We start from the raw sequence: 19343 nt of genomic DNA on the forward strand, positions 1-19343 counted from the left end.
GATGGTGTTACAAACCAATGTTAGCCTACAACTCATCCCGTATTACAATCACTACAGCAAGATCATTCATTTGATTTATTTTACAGTAAACTTCCTCAGAAATTACAAACATTTGGCAACAACTAGAGTGTAAGATGTATATTGTTTATTGGGATATGTGTAATTACATTCCTTAATAATAAAGCTGACTTTTGATTTGCAGTATGTTTATAGACAAGCATTAGTGTTTGTTCAAAACAAATAACCAATAAGAACATATTTAATTCTAACACGGGCAAATGTCTCACTTGATTCCATATTCATTTAATTACTATTTTGTCTTTACTTTCATAATCAACCCAGTGAAGGAAATAACTCATAGCAACTCGTGACGTCAGACTTTTCAAGAAAAGCCATTGGCAAGAATCTGGGAGTCTATTTATTAGGCTTCAGCTCAGAAACATTTTACCATTTCACAGACTACAACCGAAGAGACTGGGTCACTTATTTAAAGTAAATCTGAAAGTTTCTTCTGAAAGGAATAGTTTCTCAGGCTAAAGCAAAAATGCGTCCCCTGCTTCTTTTGCTCCTTGGAGCTCATCTGGTTTGTGCTGGTGAGTAGATTATTTCAGAATTACAGTAATAGCCTATTATTTGTTATGATTGCTTAAGAGTTACAGTGCGTTCACACCAGACGCGACTTGCGCGAATAAATCGCGCGTAGTTGGACGCTTGAACATTTTGAGTTTATTCGCTTCATTCGCGAGTGAAATTCACTTCACAACAGACACGAATTTGTGGGAGGGGCTTCTGCAGGAGGCTCCAGTCTCGTTGCGAAATGGCTGACATGGATTTTGTTCATAGATATATATATACTAACTAGATGTCGCCTCTGACGCTGCTGTCCATAGGAACATCTAGTCAGATAGATATCTATGGATTTTGTTGAGAGGGTAGTTGCACTTTATTCGCTATGGAAACACTGGACGCGTGTATTTCAGCGGAGAATGTAGTTGTTTAAAACTTAAATCTGCAGTTTATTTATAAAAACAGCGCCTATTTGAAAATGTGCTTCGCCGATTTCGGAGCCGTGAGCTCCAGGCGATCACCGGGCGCTCGTGCTCATGAATCCCGAAGAGAGGAGCATAACCTCGGCTAACGTTAGTCCTTCTGACATTTGCCGCTGGCTCTGATGTCTCTGTAGTGGATAAACATAAGATATAATTCGTTTTGGGTAAATCTAACAGGTAATCTTTGGTCTATGGCACAGCTCCGGGTATCCACATACAGGACGATGATTTTATCCTCTGTTGTTTCGGGTTTCTGCCTCCGCTCGTACTGAAACAGACAAGAACAGCCTACTTGAGTCAAAGTTTCGTGTTAATAACACTTTTTCAGAGACGCGTAGCTTATTTAGTCGTGTTTTATATGTTTTAATGCTTTAATATCCTAAAGATCATACTTTAAACATTATGATATTATATTGTATATAGTTTTATAGTTATATACAGGTGCTGGTCATAAAATTAGAATATCATGAAAAAGTTGATTTATTTCAGTAATACCATTCAAAAAGTGAAACTTGTATAGATTCATTCATTACACACAGACTGATATATTTCAAATGTTTATTTCCTTTAATTTTGATGATTATAACTGACAACTAATGAAAGTCCCAAATTCAGTATCTCAGAAAATTAGAATATCAATTAAGACCAATGCAAAAAAAAATTTTTTAGAAATGTTGGCCAACTGAAAAGTATGAGCATGTACAGCACTCAATATTTATTTGGCCTGGATTACTGCAGCAATGCGGCGTGGCATGGAGTCGATCAGTCTGTGGCACTGCTCAGGTGTTATGAGAGCCCATGTTGCTCTGATAGTGGCCTTCAGCTCTTCTGAATTGTTGGGTCTGGCGTATTGCATCTTCCTCTTCACAATACCCCATAGGTTTTCTTTGGGGTTAAGGTCAGGCGAGTTTGCTGGCCAATGAAGAACAGGGATACCATGGTCCTTAAACGAGGTACTGATAGTTTTGGCAGTGTGTGCAGGTGCCAAGTCCTGTTGGAAAATATAATCTGCATCTCCATAAAGTTGGTCAGCAGCAGGAAGCATGAAGTGCTCTAAAACTTCCTGGTAGACGGCTGCGTTGACCTTGGACCTCAGAAAACACAATGGACCAACACCAGCAGATGGCATGGCACCCCAAACCATCAATGACTGTGGAAACTTTACACTGGACCTCAAGCAACATGGATTATGTGCCTCTCCTCTCTTCCTCCAGACTCTGGGACCTTGATTTCCAAAGGAAATGCAAAATTTACTTTCATCAGAGAGCATAACTTTGGACCACTCAGCAGCAGTCCAGTCAAGACGCTTCTGACGCTGTCTCTTGTTCAAGAGTGGCTTGACACAAGGAATGCGACAGCTGAAACCCATGTCTCGCATACGTCTGTGCGTGGTGGTTCTTGAAGCACTGACTCCAGCTGCAGTCCACTCTTTGTGAATCTCCCCCACATTTTTGAATGGGTTTTGTTTCACAATCCTCTCCAGGGTGCGGTTATCCTTATTGCTTGTACACTTTTTTTCTACCACATCTTGTCCTTCCCTTCGCCTCTCTATTAATGTGCTTGGACACAGAGCTCTGTGAACAGCCAGCCTCTTTAGCAATGACCTTTTGTGTCTTGCCCTCCTTGTGCAAGGTGTCAATGGTCGTCTTTTGGACAACTGTCAAGTCAGCAGTCTTCCCCATGATTGTGTAGCCTACAGAACTAGACTGAGATACCATTTAAATGCTTTTGCAGGTGTTTTGAGTTAATTAGCTGATTAGAGTGTGGCACCAGGGGTCTTCAATATTCAACATTTTCACAATATTCTAATTTTCTGAGATACTGAATTTGGGACTTTCATTAGTTGTCAGTTATAATCATTAAAATTAAAGGAAATAAACAATTGAAATATATCAGTCTGTGTGTAATGAATGAATCTAATATACAAGTTTCACTTTTTGAATGGTATTACTGAAATAAATCAACTTTTTCATGATATTCTAATTTTATGACCAGCACCTGTATAATTTATATAGTATATTGTGTTTGTGCTATTTTTTTATATTGTCCATTTTGCATATTTGTACATTATTATTTTTATTTTATTTTTTAAATTATTATTATTATCTGTGTCCTGTCGCTGTCATTCTGTCGCACTGTGGAGCTTCTGTCACTAAAACAAATTCATATGCAAACATACCTGGCAATAAATCTAAACCTATCCTTCTTCATGTTTGTCCGCGACGTTATATTTTGATTAGTATTCTTTTCACAAAACTGATTTAGCCATACTACTATTACTAACCTACTAACAATAATAATAGCTTAATAATAAACAATGTTAAATAATAATAATTATGCTGAGAAACAGGAGGATAGGAATTGCACGTATTCCAAAACATGCGTGTATAATAAAAGAAATAAATGCATAAATAGCTAACAAATATATTAAAATTATTGTTTTCAGTTGAAATGTAAAACCTATTCTAGAGCGAAACTAGATCAGTTTCATTTCTAACCCGAGAAGCGTTTTTCTGCCCGGATACCGATGACCCGCTACACTTCAGTCTGCTGTTAATTACAATAAACCTTATAGCTTTGTAATTGTCCTGTCATTTACTGTGGAAAATGACCTTTACAGCAGAATAAAAAGCAACAGCATTTCCCCCCCCCCCCCCCCGTTTCTTCACAAGACCCCTCGAACAACTGGAAAGAAAAGATGTTTGTCGTGTGGTTTTAGGGGATTTTGACTGCAGTGTTTTGGCCACTAGATGGAGATAAAATGCCACAAAACATTTATATTTATTCCTTTAGCAAACTCTTTTATCAAAGCGACTTACAGTTGAGGAATATAACAAGAGATTTACTGTAAGATGCAATAAACACGAGAAGTGTCTGTTATACAAGATTACAGTCACACTGGAAAATATATGCTAAATTAAAGGAAGTGGCTGCAAACTATTTATTTTAGCTACATTTAAAAAAAAAACATGTTGAAATTTAGTCAACTAAATTTGTTTACTTCAATGTAAATAATAATAATAGTCAATTCAATGAATAATTTTTTTTCAGTGCATTGTTCAAAATAGTAAAAGCTGGGACTTGAAGAGATAAAGAAGACAACAGACATATAAAACAGATCAATCACATCAATCTCTGAAATCTGATCCTGTTTGAGAGAGAAAGTGTTTGTGTTGAAAGCAGAATAGACAGCAGGATAAACACCATTTTTACTTCATATTTCACACTAATCCTGCGTCCTAAAATACCAGAAACTTATTGTATTTCATTCCTTTCACATGATTGAATCTGCTGTACTAATGAATAATAATAATAATAATAACACATTCCTGTTAAATAGGTTAATCAAATACAAACCATTATTGTAGCATTTTTCTTTCTTTGTTCCATTGTTTCAAGGAATATATTCAATAATAGATTAGTTCTTCTTATATTTGTCTTTACCTGAAGTGAAATCTCAGCTGTATATATCAAATCAAACATAGTTTACTGTGTCTAGATATCTGTCTTTTATCTGTCGTCTTGTGTTATATTTATATTTATATTTCTTGGATAGAAATTGACTTCTGTTTTTTAGCACACTTGTTCAAGTTCAAGTTCAAGTTGAGCTTTATTGTCATTCCGCTACATGTGGGGACATACAGTGGAACGAAATGTCGTGTCTCGCAGGACCACGGTGCTACATAAATACAGACATACAACAATGAGGGGGAAAAAAACACTATAAACCTATACACAACTAACCTACTGACAGATTTAACTATAAGTATACTATATATAAATATTTACCCTATACAAACTAAAACATAGAAGATAAGAAAATACAAACTATACGAATGCTTCACAAATACTGTACATATGCAAAGAGAGACATTTGAGTCAAGCAGCTGGTTGGGGAACAGTGCAGGATGATTTGTAGTGCATGAGCATGTAAACATACATATATTGCTGAGTCTTTTGTGGGATTGTGTACACGCAGCAGTGTGTGTAAAGTGTCTAGTGTACATAGAGGAGAGTGTGTTACTACAGGTGGTTTGTACAGGCCCACTCACCTGTGTGTAGCACACTTCGAATTGCACAAAAAAAGTTCCATACAGTTTTTTTCTTTGGTGTGGTAAGGTTTGGGGGCGGGGGTGGGGGGGGGGGGGGTGTTGAGCAGTCTGGCGGAGCAGGCTCTGATGCTCCGGTACCGTCTTCCTGATGGTAGGAGCTGGAAGAGGCTGTGGGAGGGATGGGTGGAGGGAGACTTGCTCTTTTCAGCCGGCGGAGAAAGTGTAGGCGCTGTTGTGCCTTTTTGGAGAGTGACATGGTGTTGGTGGTCCAGGTGAGATCCTCTGTGATCTGTGATGTCTAGTTTGTGAGTAAATATTGTTTTAATAAAAAACAGGACATCTTGCTATATTTTTAGTACAATAACTGACAAGGTCTCAGATTAATTTGAGATCATGAGCTTCTCTCTGTTTGTGTCTCGGTCCTCAGGAACACACTCTCTGAGATATTTCTACACCGCTGTGTCTGGAGACATTGACTTCCCAGAGTTCACTTCAGTCGGTCTGGTTGATGATCAGCAGTTTATATACTTTGACAGCAACACAAAGAAAACTGTGCCGAAGACAGAGTGGATCAGACAGAATGTTGGAGCAGATTACTGGGACAGAGAGACTCAGACTGGTATTGGCCACCATCAGCTCTTCAAAGTCAGCATCCAGGTCGCAAAGCAACGCTTCAACCAGTCAGCAGGTAAGTTGATAACAAACGTTACACACACAGACAAAGCCATCAGTTTTACCTGCCGGTGAAATATCTCTTCACACAGCGGTAGCACAAACCTCCAGGGGGTAGTGGGTAGGGCTGTGTATTGGCAAGAATCTTGCGATACGATACGTATCACGATACAGGGGTTGCGATACGATATGTTGCGATACATTGCGATACTGTAAGCAAGGCGATATATTGGGATATTTCTTATTTATTGACACATTATTGAACCACTTTTTGTGCTGTACGAACGAGTAAAGGGGGAAATATTCACGTGCTTGCATGATTCTTTAGTTAAATGTATGTATAAAATGTATTTTATAAGAAGAAAAATATATATTATAGACTCTAAAGGTTAACAGTTTAAATTTGTAATTGTGACATACAATGTCATAACATTTGATCTGAACAAAAAATTACATCTGGTTAATATCAATGAAAAATAAAGTGCTTGCAGAGAAAGAAAACAATTGTAAAACAATCAAATAAATACAGATGTTAAACATTCTCAGAACCATTCAACTTGGATTTCACAGGTTTTTCAGTTTGTATTTATGTTCCGCGTGAAATCGCCGAGACTGCGACACGAGCACTGCCCCAACTGCACAAAACACCCCCAACATGAGAGAAAGCTGCAGCTGCGCGGTGACTCTACCGCCCGCCGCGCAAAGGCTCTTCAACACGGGACTCAGCAAGCGGCAGAACCGAGATTGCGCTCACGCTGCGGTCCCGGGGCGGACATTACCACAAAAGCCCAAATGCCACCACACTTCAGCTTTGTACACCGAAACGAGAACTGGAACAATTATTTCATCCTCCATTACTGCCAGCGAACTATATTAAAGGATTAGTTCACTTTTAAAAAAACTTTTGCTGATAATTTACTCACCCCCATGTCATCCAAGATGTCCATGTCTTTCTTTCTTCAGTCGAAAAGAAATTAAGTTTTTTGATGAAAACATTTCTCCATATAATGGACTTCAATGGGACCCAAACGTTTCAAGGTCCAAATGACCGTTTCAATGCAGCTTCAAAGGGATTTAAACGATACCAGACGATGAATAAGGGTCTTATCTAGCGAAACGATCGGTCGTTTCAAAAATAAATAAAAAAGTTTAAGTTTTATAAGCACAAATGCTCGCCTTGCTCTGTTCTGTGATGCGCGTTCATGACGTCACGTAATACGCAATTACGTTGAAAAGGTCACGGTTGACGTGAAATCCAAAATTTTCTTTTAGGCTTTTTAATATTAAAACACCCAGGATACGCACACGAAATGGGCATTTTAAACGATAAACTGACACAAAGACATTTGAATATGTGTATATGGTCCTCCTTCCACACATTTGTAAACACTGACTCGGTACTTCCGCCTAAGTCAACCGTGACCTTTTCAACGTAATTGCGTTTACGTGACGTCATGAACGTGCATCACAGAACAGAGCAAGGCGAGCATTTGTGCTTATAAAACTTAAACTTTTTTATTTATTTTTGAAACGACCGATCGTTTCGCTAGATAAGACCCTTATTCATCGTCTGGTATCGTTTAAAGCCCTTTGAAGCTGCACTGAAACTGTCATTTGGACCTTGAACCGTTTGGGTCCCATTGAAGTCCATTATATGGAGAAATGTTTTCATCAAAAACCTTAATTTCTTTTCGACTGAAGAAAGAAAGACATGGACATCTTGGATGACATGGGGGTGAGTAAATTATCAGCAAAAGTTTTTTTAAAAGTGAACTAATCCTTTAACGCTAACATTAGTGGAGTGCCCTGATGCTAGTATTGACTAGGTGACAGGTCACTGTTTAAGTTCAGAGATGAAGACTAGCGGTCGGGATATGAACTCAAAACGAAACAACTGTATGATTTTTTTTTTTTATATCGATTTTCCGTTTTGGAGAATCGATACAGTATCGCCAAACAAAATATCGCGATACTCACGTGTATCGATATTTTCTTACACCCCTATAGTGGGGGGGGTCCTAGTTTTGATTATTTTACATACTAATGATACAGTATTAGGAGTACAGCTACCATTTACATAGCATTTACAATATCTTTTATTTTAATTTTATTTAGGCAGTGTTAAAGATGTGTTTGTTAAATAAACACTGATATCCACTAAAGACAGATATGTTTTCTTTTGTCTTTTTTATTGTACAGTAAGGTAGTGATATTTTTAATATTTTACATTGGGACACTTTTACAATTCATTCATATTTTACTTCAAATAAAAATGTGTGAGCAGAGATGCTTTAGATGAGATGACAATATTAGAAAAAAGTTATCATTTTCGGTGGGAAAAAAGTGATAATTATTGCATAAATATTAATTAGAACTATGAAATTCTCTCAAAATACAAAATAAAAAAGACAAAATATTATTGAACAAAAATATAATAGATTGATTTTGCTGAAAATAAAACAAAGTTACATTTCAGGTGTTTAAACTTCAAGCTTTTAAAAGCAATTCAAATTTAAAACTACTTCAAGCTTGATGCTTTTTAAACTGCTTTCTCAAACAACAGAAGGTTTGTCTTGACAGTCTTCTTTATCTAGTTCTTCTTTTGTAAAAATTGAAATGGTTCTGCTTTAGAAACAGAGGAGAAAAAGTGAAATGTGTCAGCAGAGATGCTTTAGATGAGCTAAAAATTATTTTTTGAATTATTTTTGATGGGGAAAACAATTATCATAATTATTTCATAAAGATTAATTAGTTCCATGAAATTCTCTCAAAATACTGAATAAAAAAGAAAAAACATTATTGAACAAAAATATATTACATTGATTTTACTGAAAATAAAACAAAGTTACATTTCAGGTGTTCAAACTTTAAAAAATTATTCAAATTTAAAACCACTTCAAACTTGATGCTTTTTAAACTGCTTTCTCAAACAACAGAAAGCTTGTTTTTAATATATCTTTAATCTAGTTCTTCTTTTATAAGAAATTAACTGGTTTTGCTTCAGAAACAGGAGAAAAGTGAAATGTGTGAGCAGAGATATTGACACATAGCAATCTGTGTCTGAAAATCTGTGTTTTTTACTCACATGTGACACAGATCAGATGTTGGAAAAATCCGCACAAGATCCGATTCTTTCGCATCCATTCAGTCGCTTTCAAATGTGGTTTTAAATCGGATACATATGTATGAAGGTATTTTTGGTGCAAAACAGCTGAGCGTCCGTGACAGCAGAATTTGTAGTTGTAGAGAATAGCCACACATGTGTATCAGTAAATTTGAAGCCACAGACAAAAGTTGCAAACTTGTAGATGTTTTTCTCTCTCCCACAAACACAACACAATAGTTACACCTTCTCGAATCCTTCATTGCAGAGACACAAATCCTATTCTACGAATCACAAATCAAGAAACTCGTACTCTCACATGTTTTGCTGCTATTGCTGCAGTGAATATGGTGCAAAACACATTCACACACCTGCATCAAAAATGTGAAGTCACGGACGAATTTTGTACATCCACAGATCAGTATCTGAATTATTGCAATGAGTTTTGCACACTTGTACAATGTTTTATTATATATATATATTTTTTTTTTTCCTCAAATGCTTTTTCGAGCACAAACACAAGTACACAACGACAACGGCTTGAATCTGCTGCTACGAGTCTTAACGCTGTTTTTCACCTGCAAATGACTAGTTTCGCGCCCTCTCCCTTTTGCACCACATATCTGTGTGATAAATGGAGCAAAAGTGATTTGTGCATCTGTAGAGGCAACAGCAAGCACTCTTCAGAGATCAGAGGATTTCAGCCAATCAGAAGAGCTAGTTCGGGCGCCTATCAGCAGGGAGGAAAAAAAACTTCTTCCGGAGCGGGGAGAGAGAGGCAAACAATAAAGGTTTTTTTCTTTCTTTTTCTGAAATCACTCACTGTTATACTGTACAGCAGGGATAGGCAACTTCGGTCCTGGAGGGCCGGTGTCCTGCAGAGTTTAGCTCCAACCCTAATCAAACACACCTGAAGAAGCTAATCAATGTCTTCAAGATCACTACAAAGTTACAGGCAGGTGTGTTTGATTAGGGTTGGAGCTAAACTCTGCAGGACACCGGCCCTCCAGGACCGAAATTGCCTATCCCTGCTGTACAGTATATTTGTTTATAGTTTAAATATTAAATGAGTTTAGCTCCAACCCTGATAAAACTCACCTACCTGTAGCCTTCTAGTAGTGCTAATCAGTGTTGGGAACTAGATACTAGTAATTTAGTTACTGTAATAATATTAGTTTTTGCAGTAACTAGTAGTGCAACTAATTACTAATAAGATTTCAGTGATAATATTACAGTTACTATCCATAAAACAGCTTAGTTACTTTTGATGCCTCAACCCCGCTGATTTAAAATCTAACAATCAAATAATTCCTAGATTTATTTTCATAATGTTCACGACTCATGCATGTGATGTCCCCAGTACAGCAGGCAAGCTTGGAATATGGAAAAGCTTACATTCGGCAGATGGAAATATTGCATTATATTGATTTTGTCAGGAAAAAAGATGATCTGAACACTGTTGTTTAAGTTATGGCTGTACTTTAATCTGGCATTAAATCCCAACCACATCCCTCTGATCAGCATGTGCTACATATTACTATAATTAAACATCTTTTTGAAAAATCAAACAGTTTCTCACTAACTTATGTGATTTGATAAAATACATAATGAAATGTATATGTAATGGAGAACTTACAATTAGCTTAAAGCTGCACATGACATTTACTGAGATAAATACAACACTTCTACTTGAATGTCACTAGTAATCACCACTGAGTGTTTGTAATCACTTCTGACTGCGATCCAATGTGGATTTTGGTCAAATGATGAGGCAGAAATGTTATTAGTAACATTCTAGAAGAATTTTATGTGGAAGATATACAGTTACAACTTCTGTGGGGCTTGAAGAAACAGTAATGTAACTAGTAGTGTAACTAATTACTGTTGCCATAAAGTAACAAGTAAAGTAACAATATTACTTTTGAAAGGAGTAACTAGTAATGAGTAATATATTACATTCTTTGAGTAACTAGCCCAACACTGGTCCTAATTAAGTTAACTGGTAGAGGTGTGTTTGATTAGGGTTCAAGCTAAACTGCAGGACAGTGCCCTCCAGTACTCAGTTTGCCCATCCCTGCTTCAACTCACAAAGAGGCTTCATAAAAGATAAACCCATTAATTGCATACTGTAGATAATTATGAGAGTGTCACTTACAAGATGATTATATATATTTGTTAATATATTTTAAAAGATTATAAACAAATGTACAGTATAACAGTGAGTGATTTCAGAAAAAGAAAGAAAAATGTACCTTTATTGGTATTTGCTGCTATTATTTTACAACCCCATAAAGACTATAAGCACAATAACTCATTAGCATTCGTCTTTATAATATTCTTTTTAATTGTTGAACATGTTCTTTTTAAAAATACAAATTACAAATCTTCATCTCTAGCATGTTGAGCTGAAAAAGGGCATCACCACAGTCCCCTGGGGACAGTATATGCAGCATGACAAAACAGATTTCACAGAAATAAAATACAGTAAAAATTTGTTCGTGTTGTTAAATTTCAGTAATTTTGGCAAAGTTGACAAGCTCTCTGATGAGAAACACCACGAGGGGATTCAGGCTGATGCTTTGTCTTTGCGCACTCTTTCCAGTAATCCATCTGATCTGTGACTCTGAATGGCATTTGGTGCCACCAGGGTTGATTCTCAGAATGAACCTGCAAGCACAAGAAAAAAAATAAATCAAAAGAAGTGTTTACAGAATTTGCCCTAACTGCCAGATTTGTGCTGTTTGTACTTTGAGATTAATTAAAAATACGATATACTCTCTGAACGCACCTACAAGGAAGGTGCATAATCAGTTGATAATCCATCACAAATCATTTAATTTATAATCCATTCCTTATAATGCATTCCTGTAGATCAAACAGTAGATCAAAGTCAAGTCACCATTATTTTATATACCGTTTTTTACAATGCAGATTGTGTCAAAGCAGCTTTACAGTACTAAACAGGGAAATAGTGTGTCGTTCTCCTCTGGCCAGATGAACCAGCAGGTTGTTCCATGCTGCAGCAGAGTCAGATTGTGCAAAGGACTCATCTGGTTCCTGTGGTCTTGTCCCGATGGCCGTCTTGGAGACAGGGTCTTCACTGGGGATCAGTCTCTGGAGCTCATCTAGGTGTCCTGGCTGTAGAGGTCATCTCTAGGTGCTGATCCACCATCTCATCTGGATACAGTCTGGATCTGGGTGGCTACGGTGACCTCGGAATAAGAAAGAAACAGACTAATATTAGCGTAGATGCCATTCTTCTAACAATGTAACAAGTACATCAGGTGTTTTAGGAAGTGTTCCCGGTTCCGGTTGATCTAATTAATGCAGCCTAGCAATTCTTTAACGGATTTGAATTATAGAAATGTGATAGTGTATTATGTGTAAGCCAGGTTAAAGAGATTGGTCTTTAATCTAGATTTAAACTGACAGAGTGTGTCTGCTTCCCGAACAGTGTTAGGTAGATTGTTCCAGAGTTTGGGTGCTAAATAGGAAAATGATCTCCCGCCCGCAGTTGATTTTGATATTCTATGTATTACCAAATGGCCAGAGTTTTGAGATCACAGTGGACGTGAAGGACTATAATGCAATAAGAGCTCACTCAAATACTGAGGTGCCAAACCATTCAGGGCTTTATAGGTAATTAGCAAGATCTTGAAATGCATACGATGTTTAATAGGGAGCCAGTGCAGTGTTGACAGAACCGGGCTAATATGGTCATACTTCCTGGTTCTAGTAAGAACTCTAGCTGCTGCATTTTGAACCAGCTGGAGTTTGTTTATTAAATGTGCCGAGCAACCACCCAATAAAGCATTACAATAATCTAGCCTCGAGATCATGAACGCATGTATTAATGTTTCTGCATTTGACATTGAGAGCTTAGTGTTATATTGCTGAAATATTGCTGGGTTGATTCCCAGGGAATGGATAACAATTTAAAAACAAACAAAAAAAACTTTAACTAGTTTAATTCGGCTAATTTACCAGTTGATGCTATCCCTGTTATGATGGCTATCACAAAAGAAGCCTCCAACTGTATTGTATTGCAGATGATATGATCCAGAGCACAAACTAGAAAATAATAATAATAATAAAAAAGCAGTAATTGAAAATACGGTTTGGGTAACTTAACTCAATAAAATGTGTACATAATGCAGCACAAGTTGCTTTGGATTAAAGCATCTGGCAAATGCAGGAATGTAAATATAATGTAAATTCAAATGTATTTTGAGTTACCTAATTTAAATAAAATTGACAGCTGGCCATTTGATGATTCTGCCCCTCATAGTCAGCATCACTGTTAGTGCTCGGAGCAATCTCCTGTAACAGAGTCAATCCTGTCAGTGTTATTGTAGTTTATGGTCAGATAAAAAACTACCATACAATAACAGATCTTACAGGTTATATTAAAATAAACAACATTCATAATGTTTGTTAGCCAAACTTCCTATATATTGCTAGTCCGTTCCTCTACACCCCAACCTGTGGGTTATTGAGCAGCAGCCAGTGTCTAATTCGGCTAATATAGTTGATGGCAGCTTACTCACCTGTTGTTAACACCTCTATGATTCAATCACAAGAAAAGACTCCAATATACCTCCGTTGCAGGTGGCATTACCAATAGACTAAAACCTGAAAGTAAAATACAAAAGATGTACATACCAGCGGTGTGTCTTAACTCATTTTTCTTTACTATTTTCACGTTAGCTCGCTGTTATGTAACGCCTGACATAACCTGAGATAAAAAGGCAGTGTAGAATTATTCTGCTTTCCTGATAAATTCGGTAAACTGATGTTATAACTTACCTTACCAGCTGATGTAATCAGCGTAATGATGGCTCCAAAACACACCCTAGCCATTGCAGACGATACGATCCATAAACTTGAACATAAAAACATGAACAACGATAAAAAATAACAAGAACCGGATACAGTGTAGCTCTTCTGATTGGCTGAAATCCTCTGATCTCTGAAGAGTGCTTGCTGTTGCCTCTACAGATGCACAAATCACTTTTGCTCCATTTATCACACAGATATGTGGTGCAAAAGGGAGAGAGCGCGAAACTAGTCATTTGCAGGTGAAAAACAGCGTTAAGACTCGTAGCAGCAGATTCAAGCCGTTGTCGTTGTGTACTTGTGTTTGTGCTCGAAAAAGCATTTGAGGAAAAAAAAATATATATATATATATAATAAAACATTGTACAAGTGTGCAAAACTCATTGCAATAATTCAGATACTGATCTGTGGATGTACAAAATTCGTCCGTGACTTCACATTTTTGATGCAGGTGTGTGAATGTGTTTTGCACCATATTCACTGCAGCAATAGCAGCAAAACATGTGAGAGTACGAGTTTCTTGATTTGTGATTCGTAGAATAGGATTTGTGTCTCTGCAATGAAGGATTCGAGAAGGTGTAACTATTGTGTTGTGTTTGTGGGAGAGAGAAAAACATCTACAAGTTTGCAACTTTTGTCTGTGGCTTCAAATTTACTGATACACATGTGTGGCTATTCTCTACAACTACAAATTCTGCTGTCACGGACGCTCAGCTGTTTTGCACCAAAAATACCTTCATACATATCCGATATCTGGACGTCTGAGCTGCGTCTGAACACACAAATCTGATTCCCATTGGAATAGCTCACATTGATTTTTACTTTCATCTTTTACTAACCTCGAGCTGTCAAATATTTAGATTTCTATGAAATCCTTTTTTAAAGCAAAAGTAAAGTGCAACACCGAGTGCAAGAAGCAAGTGTCCATCTCATGTCCAAATCACTGAAATCACAGCTCAGTATTATAGTGTGAGAACGACAACATCACCACCTGTTATAGTCTAATAATAATACAATTATAATCAAAAAACACTTTTTAAAGGAGTATTTACCAGAAATATTATTTACCAGAATTTATTTAGGTGAAAAATGTAAATGTGCAGAATTTCTGAAAAAAATACTAAATTTATAATATATATAAATATAAAATCAATTAATTGGAGATGCTTTTTTGTTATTAAAATTTAATGGAACCATTAAAATGGAATCCTGAAAATAATGGAAAACAGAATTTGGTAAAGATAAACCTGTAAAACTCAATTAATTAGACAGGCTTTTTGATTAATACAATTTAAAGAACTGAATTTGGAAATACAACGGATTTCATAGGGCCCTATAATTATATTTTTATTTTATTTTTTGTGGGAAAAAAAATATATTTAAGTGAACAATAGCTTTTAAAATGACTTAAAATACATATATAATAGCAATGATGCAATAATAATTAGTTCAAACAAAGTATTAAAAGCAAGAAATCAAATGGATTACGCGTTTGTTTTTACACATTACTGTGTGATCTCATCCTTGTTTAATATTGACCATGCACAATTTAATTCAAATGTACACTTTATTTATTAATTTGGCCATTCCTCTAGGACAGAAATGCTACAGTCACTGTAATTAAATGAATATGTGGTAGTGATGGGCGGATCGATCCTAAAGTATCGATACTTTCGATACTGATGTTGTATCGAAAGGATCGATCCTCACATAAAAATATCGATTCTAAAGTGCATTTTTTTAAACCACTAATTTTATTAAGACATTCTGTGCATAAATAAGCTTTTAAGTGTTAGTCTAATTGTGTTAGAGTGATTTCTCCTGCTCGATCGGAACGCAAATGCTGAAAGACAAAACCAATCAATCACAGACAGCGTGACGCATGGCTCAGTCATTTTAAATTACATTTTAAAATATATTAAAATAGAAAATAGTCATTTTAATGGTTATGGTTATATTTCACAATATTGCTCTTTTTACTGTATTTTTGTTCAAATAAGTGCAACCTTGGTGAGCATGATGTTTATTTAAAAAATATTACAAAATCTTACTAACCCCAAACTTGGTTTATGTAATATTTATTTTAAATAGGCTAGTTTGTGCAAGTAAATTTATTTAAACTGGTTGTTAAAAGTTAAAATGGGTTGTGTTAGGTTCTGTAATTGCTGTTAATAAAAAAATATGCTAAAGTTTCACCTTTAGAAGTACAGTAGCCTGGGAGCCTTTTACAAAAATTAACCATGGTTTTATTACAGTAACTACAGTTTACCACAGTATTTGTAGTAAAACTTCAGTAACCACAAATTTATCATAAAAATAATAATTTTAGTACTTATGGAACACAATGTTTATTTTTCATGAGGTACCCTCAAATGTGCGCATTTGTTATTTACCCTTAAAGCATGCATACTTGTATGGTACTAATATGCTCCCTTTTAGGGTAGGTGCACCTTTGAGGTTACTGCCCCAGTAAAGGGCTGAAATACAATTTATTTTATTTCTGACAGTGTAAGCAAAAAACAAAAAAAAGCCTATGAAATGTAAAAAAAAAAAAAACATCTAATATTAAGTGAGTATAATTACTGATTATATTTTTTTAATAATTTAAAAGATCAGTTTAGTCAAGGTATCGGTATCGATATCGACGATACTGGGTTTAAAAATATTGGTATCGGATCGACAATAAAATAAGTGGATCGCCCATCACTAATATGTGGACATCAAACCATGTAAACTCAGAGTGAGGGGTTGAGCTTTTATTTAGAAATCGCGGTATATTCAAGATTCAAGATTCAAGATTTTTATTTGTCACATACACAATTATACAGAGTATAACCAGCAGTGAAATGTAGGTCAGGTCCGCTCCAAGGACAGTGCAATTATATAGAATACAAATATTAAGAAAAAGAAAAGTAGAAAAAAATAAAAGATAAAAAATATAAATATAAATGTGCAGGTCAGTATGTTGTTGACTTGAATAGTAATAAGCAAAAAAGTTGTACAGGGTATTTAAATAGCAGCAATATGAGGTAGAGAAAAATTATGAATAATTATGAATAGCTTATTGATATGGTGATATATACATGGAGTCAAGTGATCTTATGACACAGAGTTAGAGTTTAGGAGCCTGAGGCCTGGGGGAAGAAGCTCCTCCTAAGTCTCTCAGTTTTTGCCATCAGGCTACGGAAGCGCTTTCCAGATGAAAGCAAAGTGAATAGACGGTTACCAGGGTGATCTGAGTCCTTGAAGATTTTAACAGCTCTACTTTTGCAGCGTTTGAGGTAGATGTCCTGCAGAGAGGGGAGAGCAGACCCTGAGATGCGCTCAACTAAGCGCACAACTCTCTGTAGTGCTTTGCAGTCCTGATTGGAGCTGTTTCCATACCACACTGAGATGCACTGAGTCAATACACTTTCTATGGTCCCTGAATAGAATGTTTTCAGGATTGCTGGTGAGACCCTGAATTTCCTCAGCTGTCGCAGATGGTACAGTACAGATGGTTCTCCTGTGTTTGTATAATTTATAAATGATTTACCTCACAAATCTGATTAAATGGCGCACGTTGTGTTCCCAGATGAACATTATAATAAACCCAAACTCACAACAACATGCAGAGATGAGTATGAGACGCTCCACATGTAAATAATTAAAGCGCATATACTGTGTGAGCTGCATCGCATATAATTATTTAATTAAATCATAGCGTTTGTGAATTCACAATTATGCTTAATTATGATTTTTAAATGGGTTTAATATATCATGCAGCCTTGGAAAATAGTCTAAATTGTAAAGCTGTGAAAAGTGCTATAGCGGTATAATTTGAATTGTTTTTCACCTTTATTTATATAGCGCTTTATACAATGCGGATTGTGTCAAAGCAGCTTCACAGTGTCAACAGGAAAATAGAGGACAACAACAGTCATTTTCCAGCTAAAGTCAGTTCATTGATGATTTAGTGATGTCATCCACTTCAGCTCTCTTCCAATAGTGTGCAATCAGTCAAGTGTCCCCAACTAAGCAAGGCAAAAATGTATTTTATGTATTAACCAGTGAAAAGAACCACGTCTGTGTATACTGTCTTGTGTAGCAGGATTTGCTTAGAGCATTAACATCCATTTATTTAATTTCATTTCTTTGTTGTATTTTTGTCCAGTACACAAAGACAAATTCCTTGTACATGTAAACCCATTAAACCCAAACCCTGGCAATAAAAGGGATTGTGATTGTGAAAGAACTTGTGGAGCATTGATTGAAAGAGTTTGGAAATTTGTCCTTTCCCTATTTAAACATTGTGGCTAAGAGGTTGCATGTGGAAAATGACCCATCAGATATTTGTCCATATCGAAATCCTGATTATTACTAGTAGTGTTTTACTAGTACTAGTAGTTACACTTTAAAGGTTGTCTTGGATAGTTAGCAGATGTTATAGGGTTTTTTGTAAAACAAGAAGTGTATGTGGGCAGCCTGCCAGTGTAAGAATGTGTTTTGCCAATGATCAACACAGAACTAGACTTAAACTTCGGGCTGTTGTTATGCAATAACAGTGTTTACATTAATGGGATTCGTTGTGACAATGTGCAATTTTTCTGATCGTATGATCAAATCATAATCATTCAGCAGCATTAGAAGTGCTTGGGCTGGAGAATGACGTTAACTTATTGTGACAGTTAAACTAGATTTTGGCTAGCAAACAGGTCACAAGTTAACACAGGCACATTTCCTGGATTCAGCCATGCTGCATAATGTTACGCCGAGAGTAAAATCCTATTAGAATCCAAAAATCTGCGATTGCATCAATGCAGCTCTATATATATAAATATATATATATACATATACATACACACATACATACATACATACATACATACAGTCAGGTCCATAAATATTGGGACATCGACACAATTCTAGCATTTTTGGCTCTATACACCACCACAATGGATTGCAAATGAAACGAACAAGATGTGCTTTAACTGCAGACTGTCAGCTTTAATTTGAGGGTATTTACATCCAAATCAGGTGAACGGTGTAGGAATTACAACAGTTTGCATATGTGCCTCCCACTTGTTAAGGGACCAAAAGTAATGGGACAGAATAATAATCATAAATCAAACTTTCACTTTTTAATACTTGGTTGCAAATCCTTTGCAGTCAATTACAGCCTGAAGTCTGGAACGCATAGACATCACCAGACGCTGGGTTTCATCCCTGGTGATGCTCTGCCAGGCCTCTACTGCAACCGTCTTCAGTTCCTGCTTGTTCTTGGGGCATTTTCCCTTCAGTTTTGTCTTCAGCAAGTGAAATGCATGCTCAATCGGATTCAGGTCAGGTGATTGACTTGGCCATTGCATAACAGTCCACTTCTTTCCCTTCAAAAACTCTTTGGTTGCTTTTGAAGCATTTGGCTGAATATGAGCAGATAATATTGCCCAAAACACTTCAGAATTCATCCTGCTGCTTTTGTCAGCAGTCACATCATCAATAAATACAAGAGAACCAGTTCCACTGGCAGCCATACATGCCCACGCCATGACACTACCACCACCATGCTTCGCTGATGAGGTGGTATGCTTAGGATCATGAGCAGTTCCTTTCCTTCTCCATACTCTTCTCTTCCTATCACTCTGGTACAAG

At 36.4% G+C, this 19343-nt stretch overlaps 1 protein-coding gene across 1 annotated transcript in view; it reads left to right on the forward strand.

Annotated features, from left to right (window-relative positions):
* Positions 1 to 446: 446 nt before the first annotated feature.
* The window catches only part of LOC306847474 (major histocompatibility complex class I-related gene protein-like), a gene marked incomplete at its 3' end in the record, with an annotated part of 143103 nt that continues 124206 nt past the window's right edge, over positions 447 to 19343 (forward strand). Inside the window, exons 1-2 of the mRNA XM_079381418.1 lie at positions 447 to 593; positions 5529 to 5789. Of these exons, the coding sequence (XP_079237544.1) occupies positions 545 to 593; positions 5529 to 5789 (310 nt within the window). The 5' untranslated portion in view covers positions 447 to 544. The remainder of the gene's footprint in view (positions 594 to 5528; positions 5790 to 19343) is intronic.

The sequence above is a fragment of the Barbus barbus genome, assembly GCF_936440315.1.
Source record: "Barbus barbus genome assembly, chromosome: 27".
NCBI lineage: Eukaryota > Metazoa > Chordata > Actinopteri > Cypriniformes > Cyprinidae > Barbus > Barbus barbus.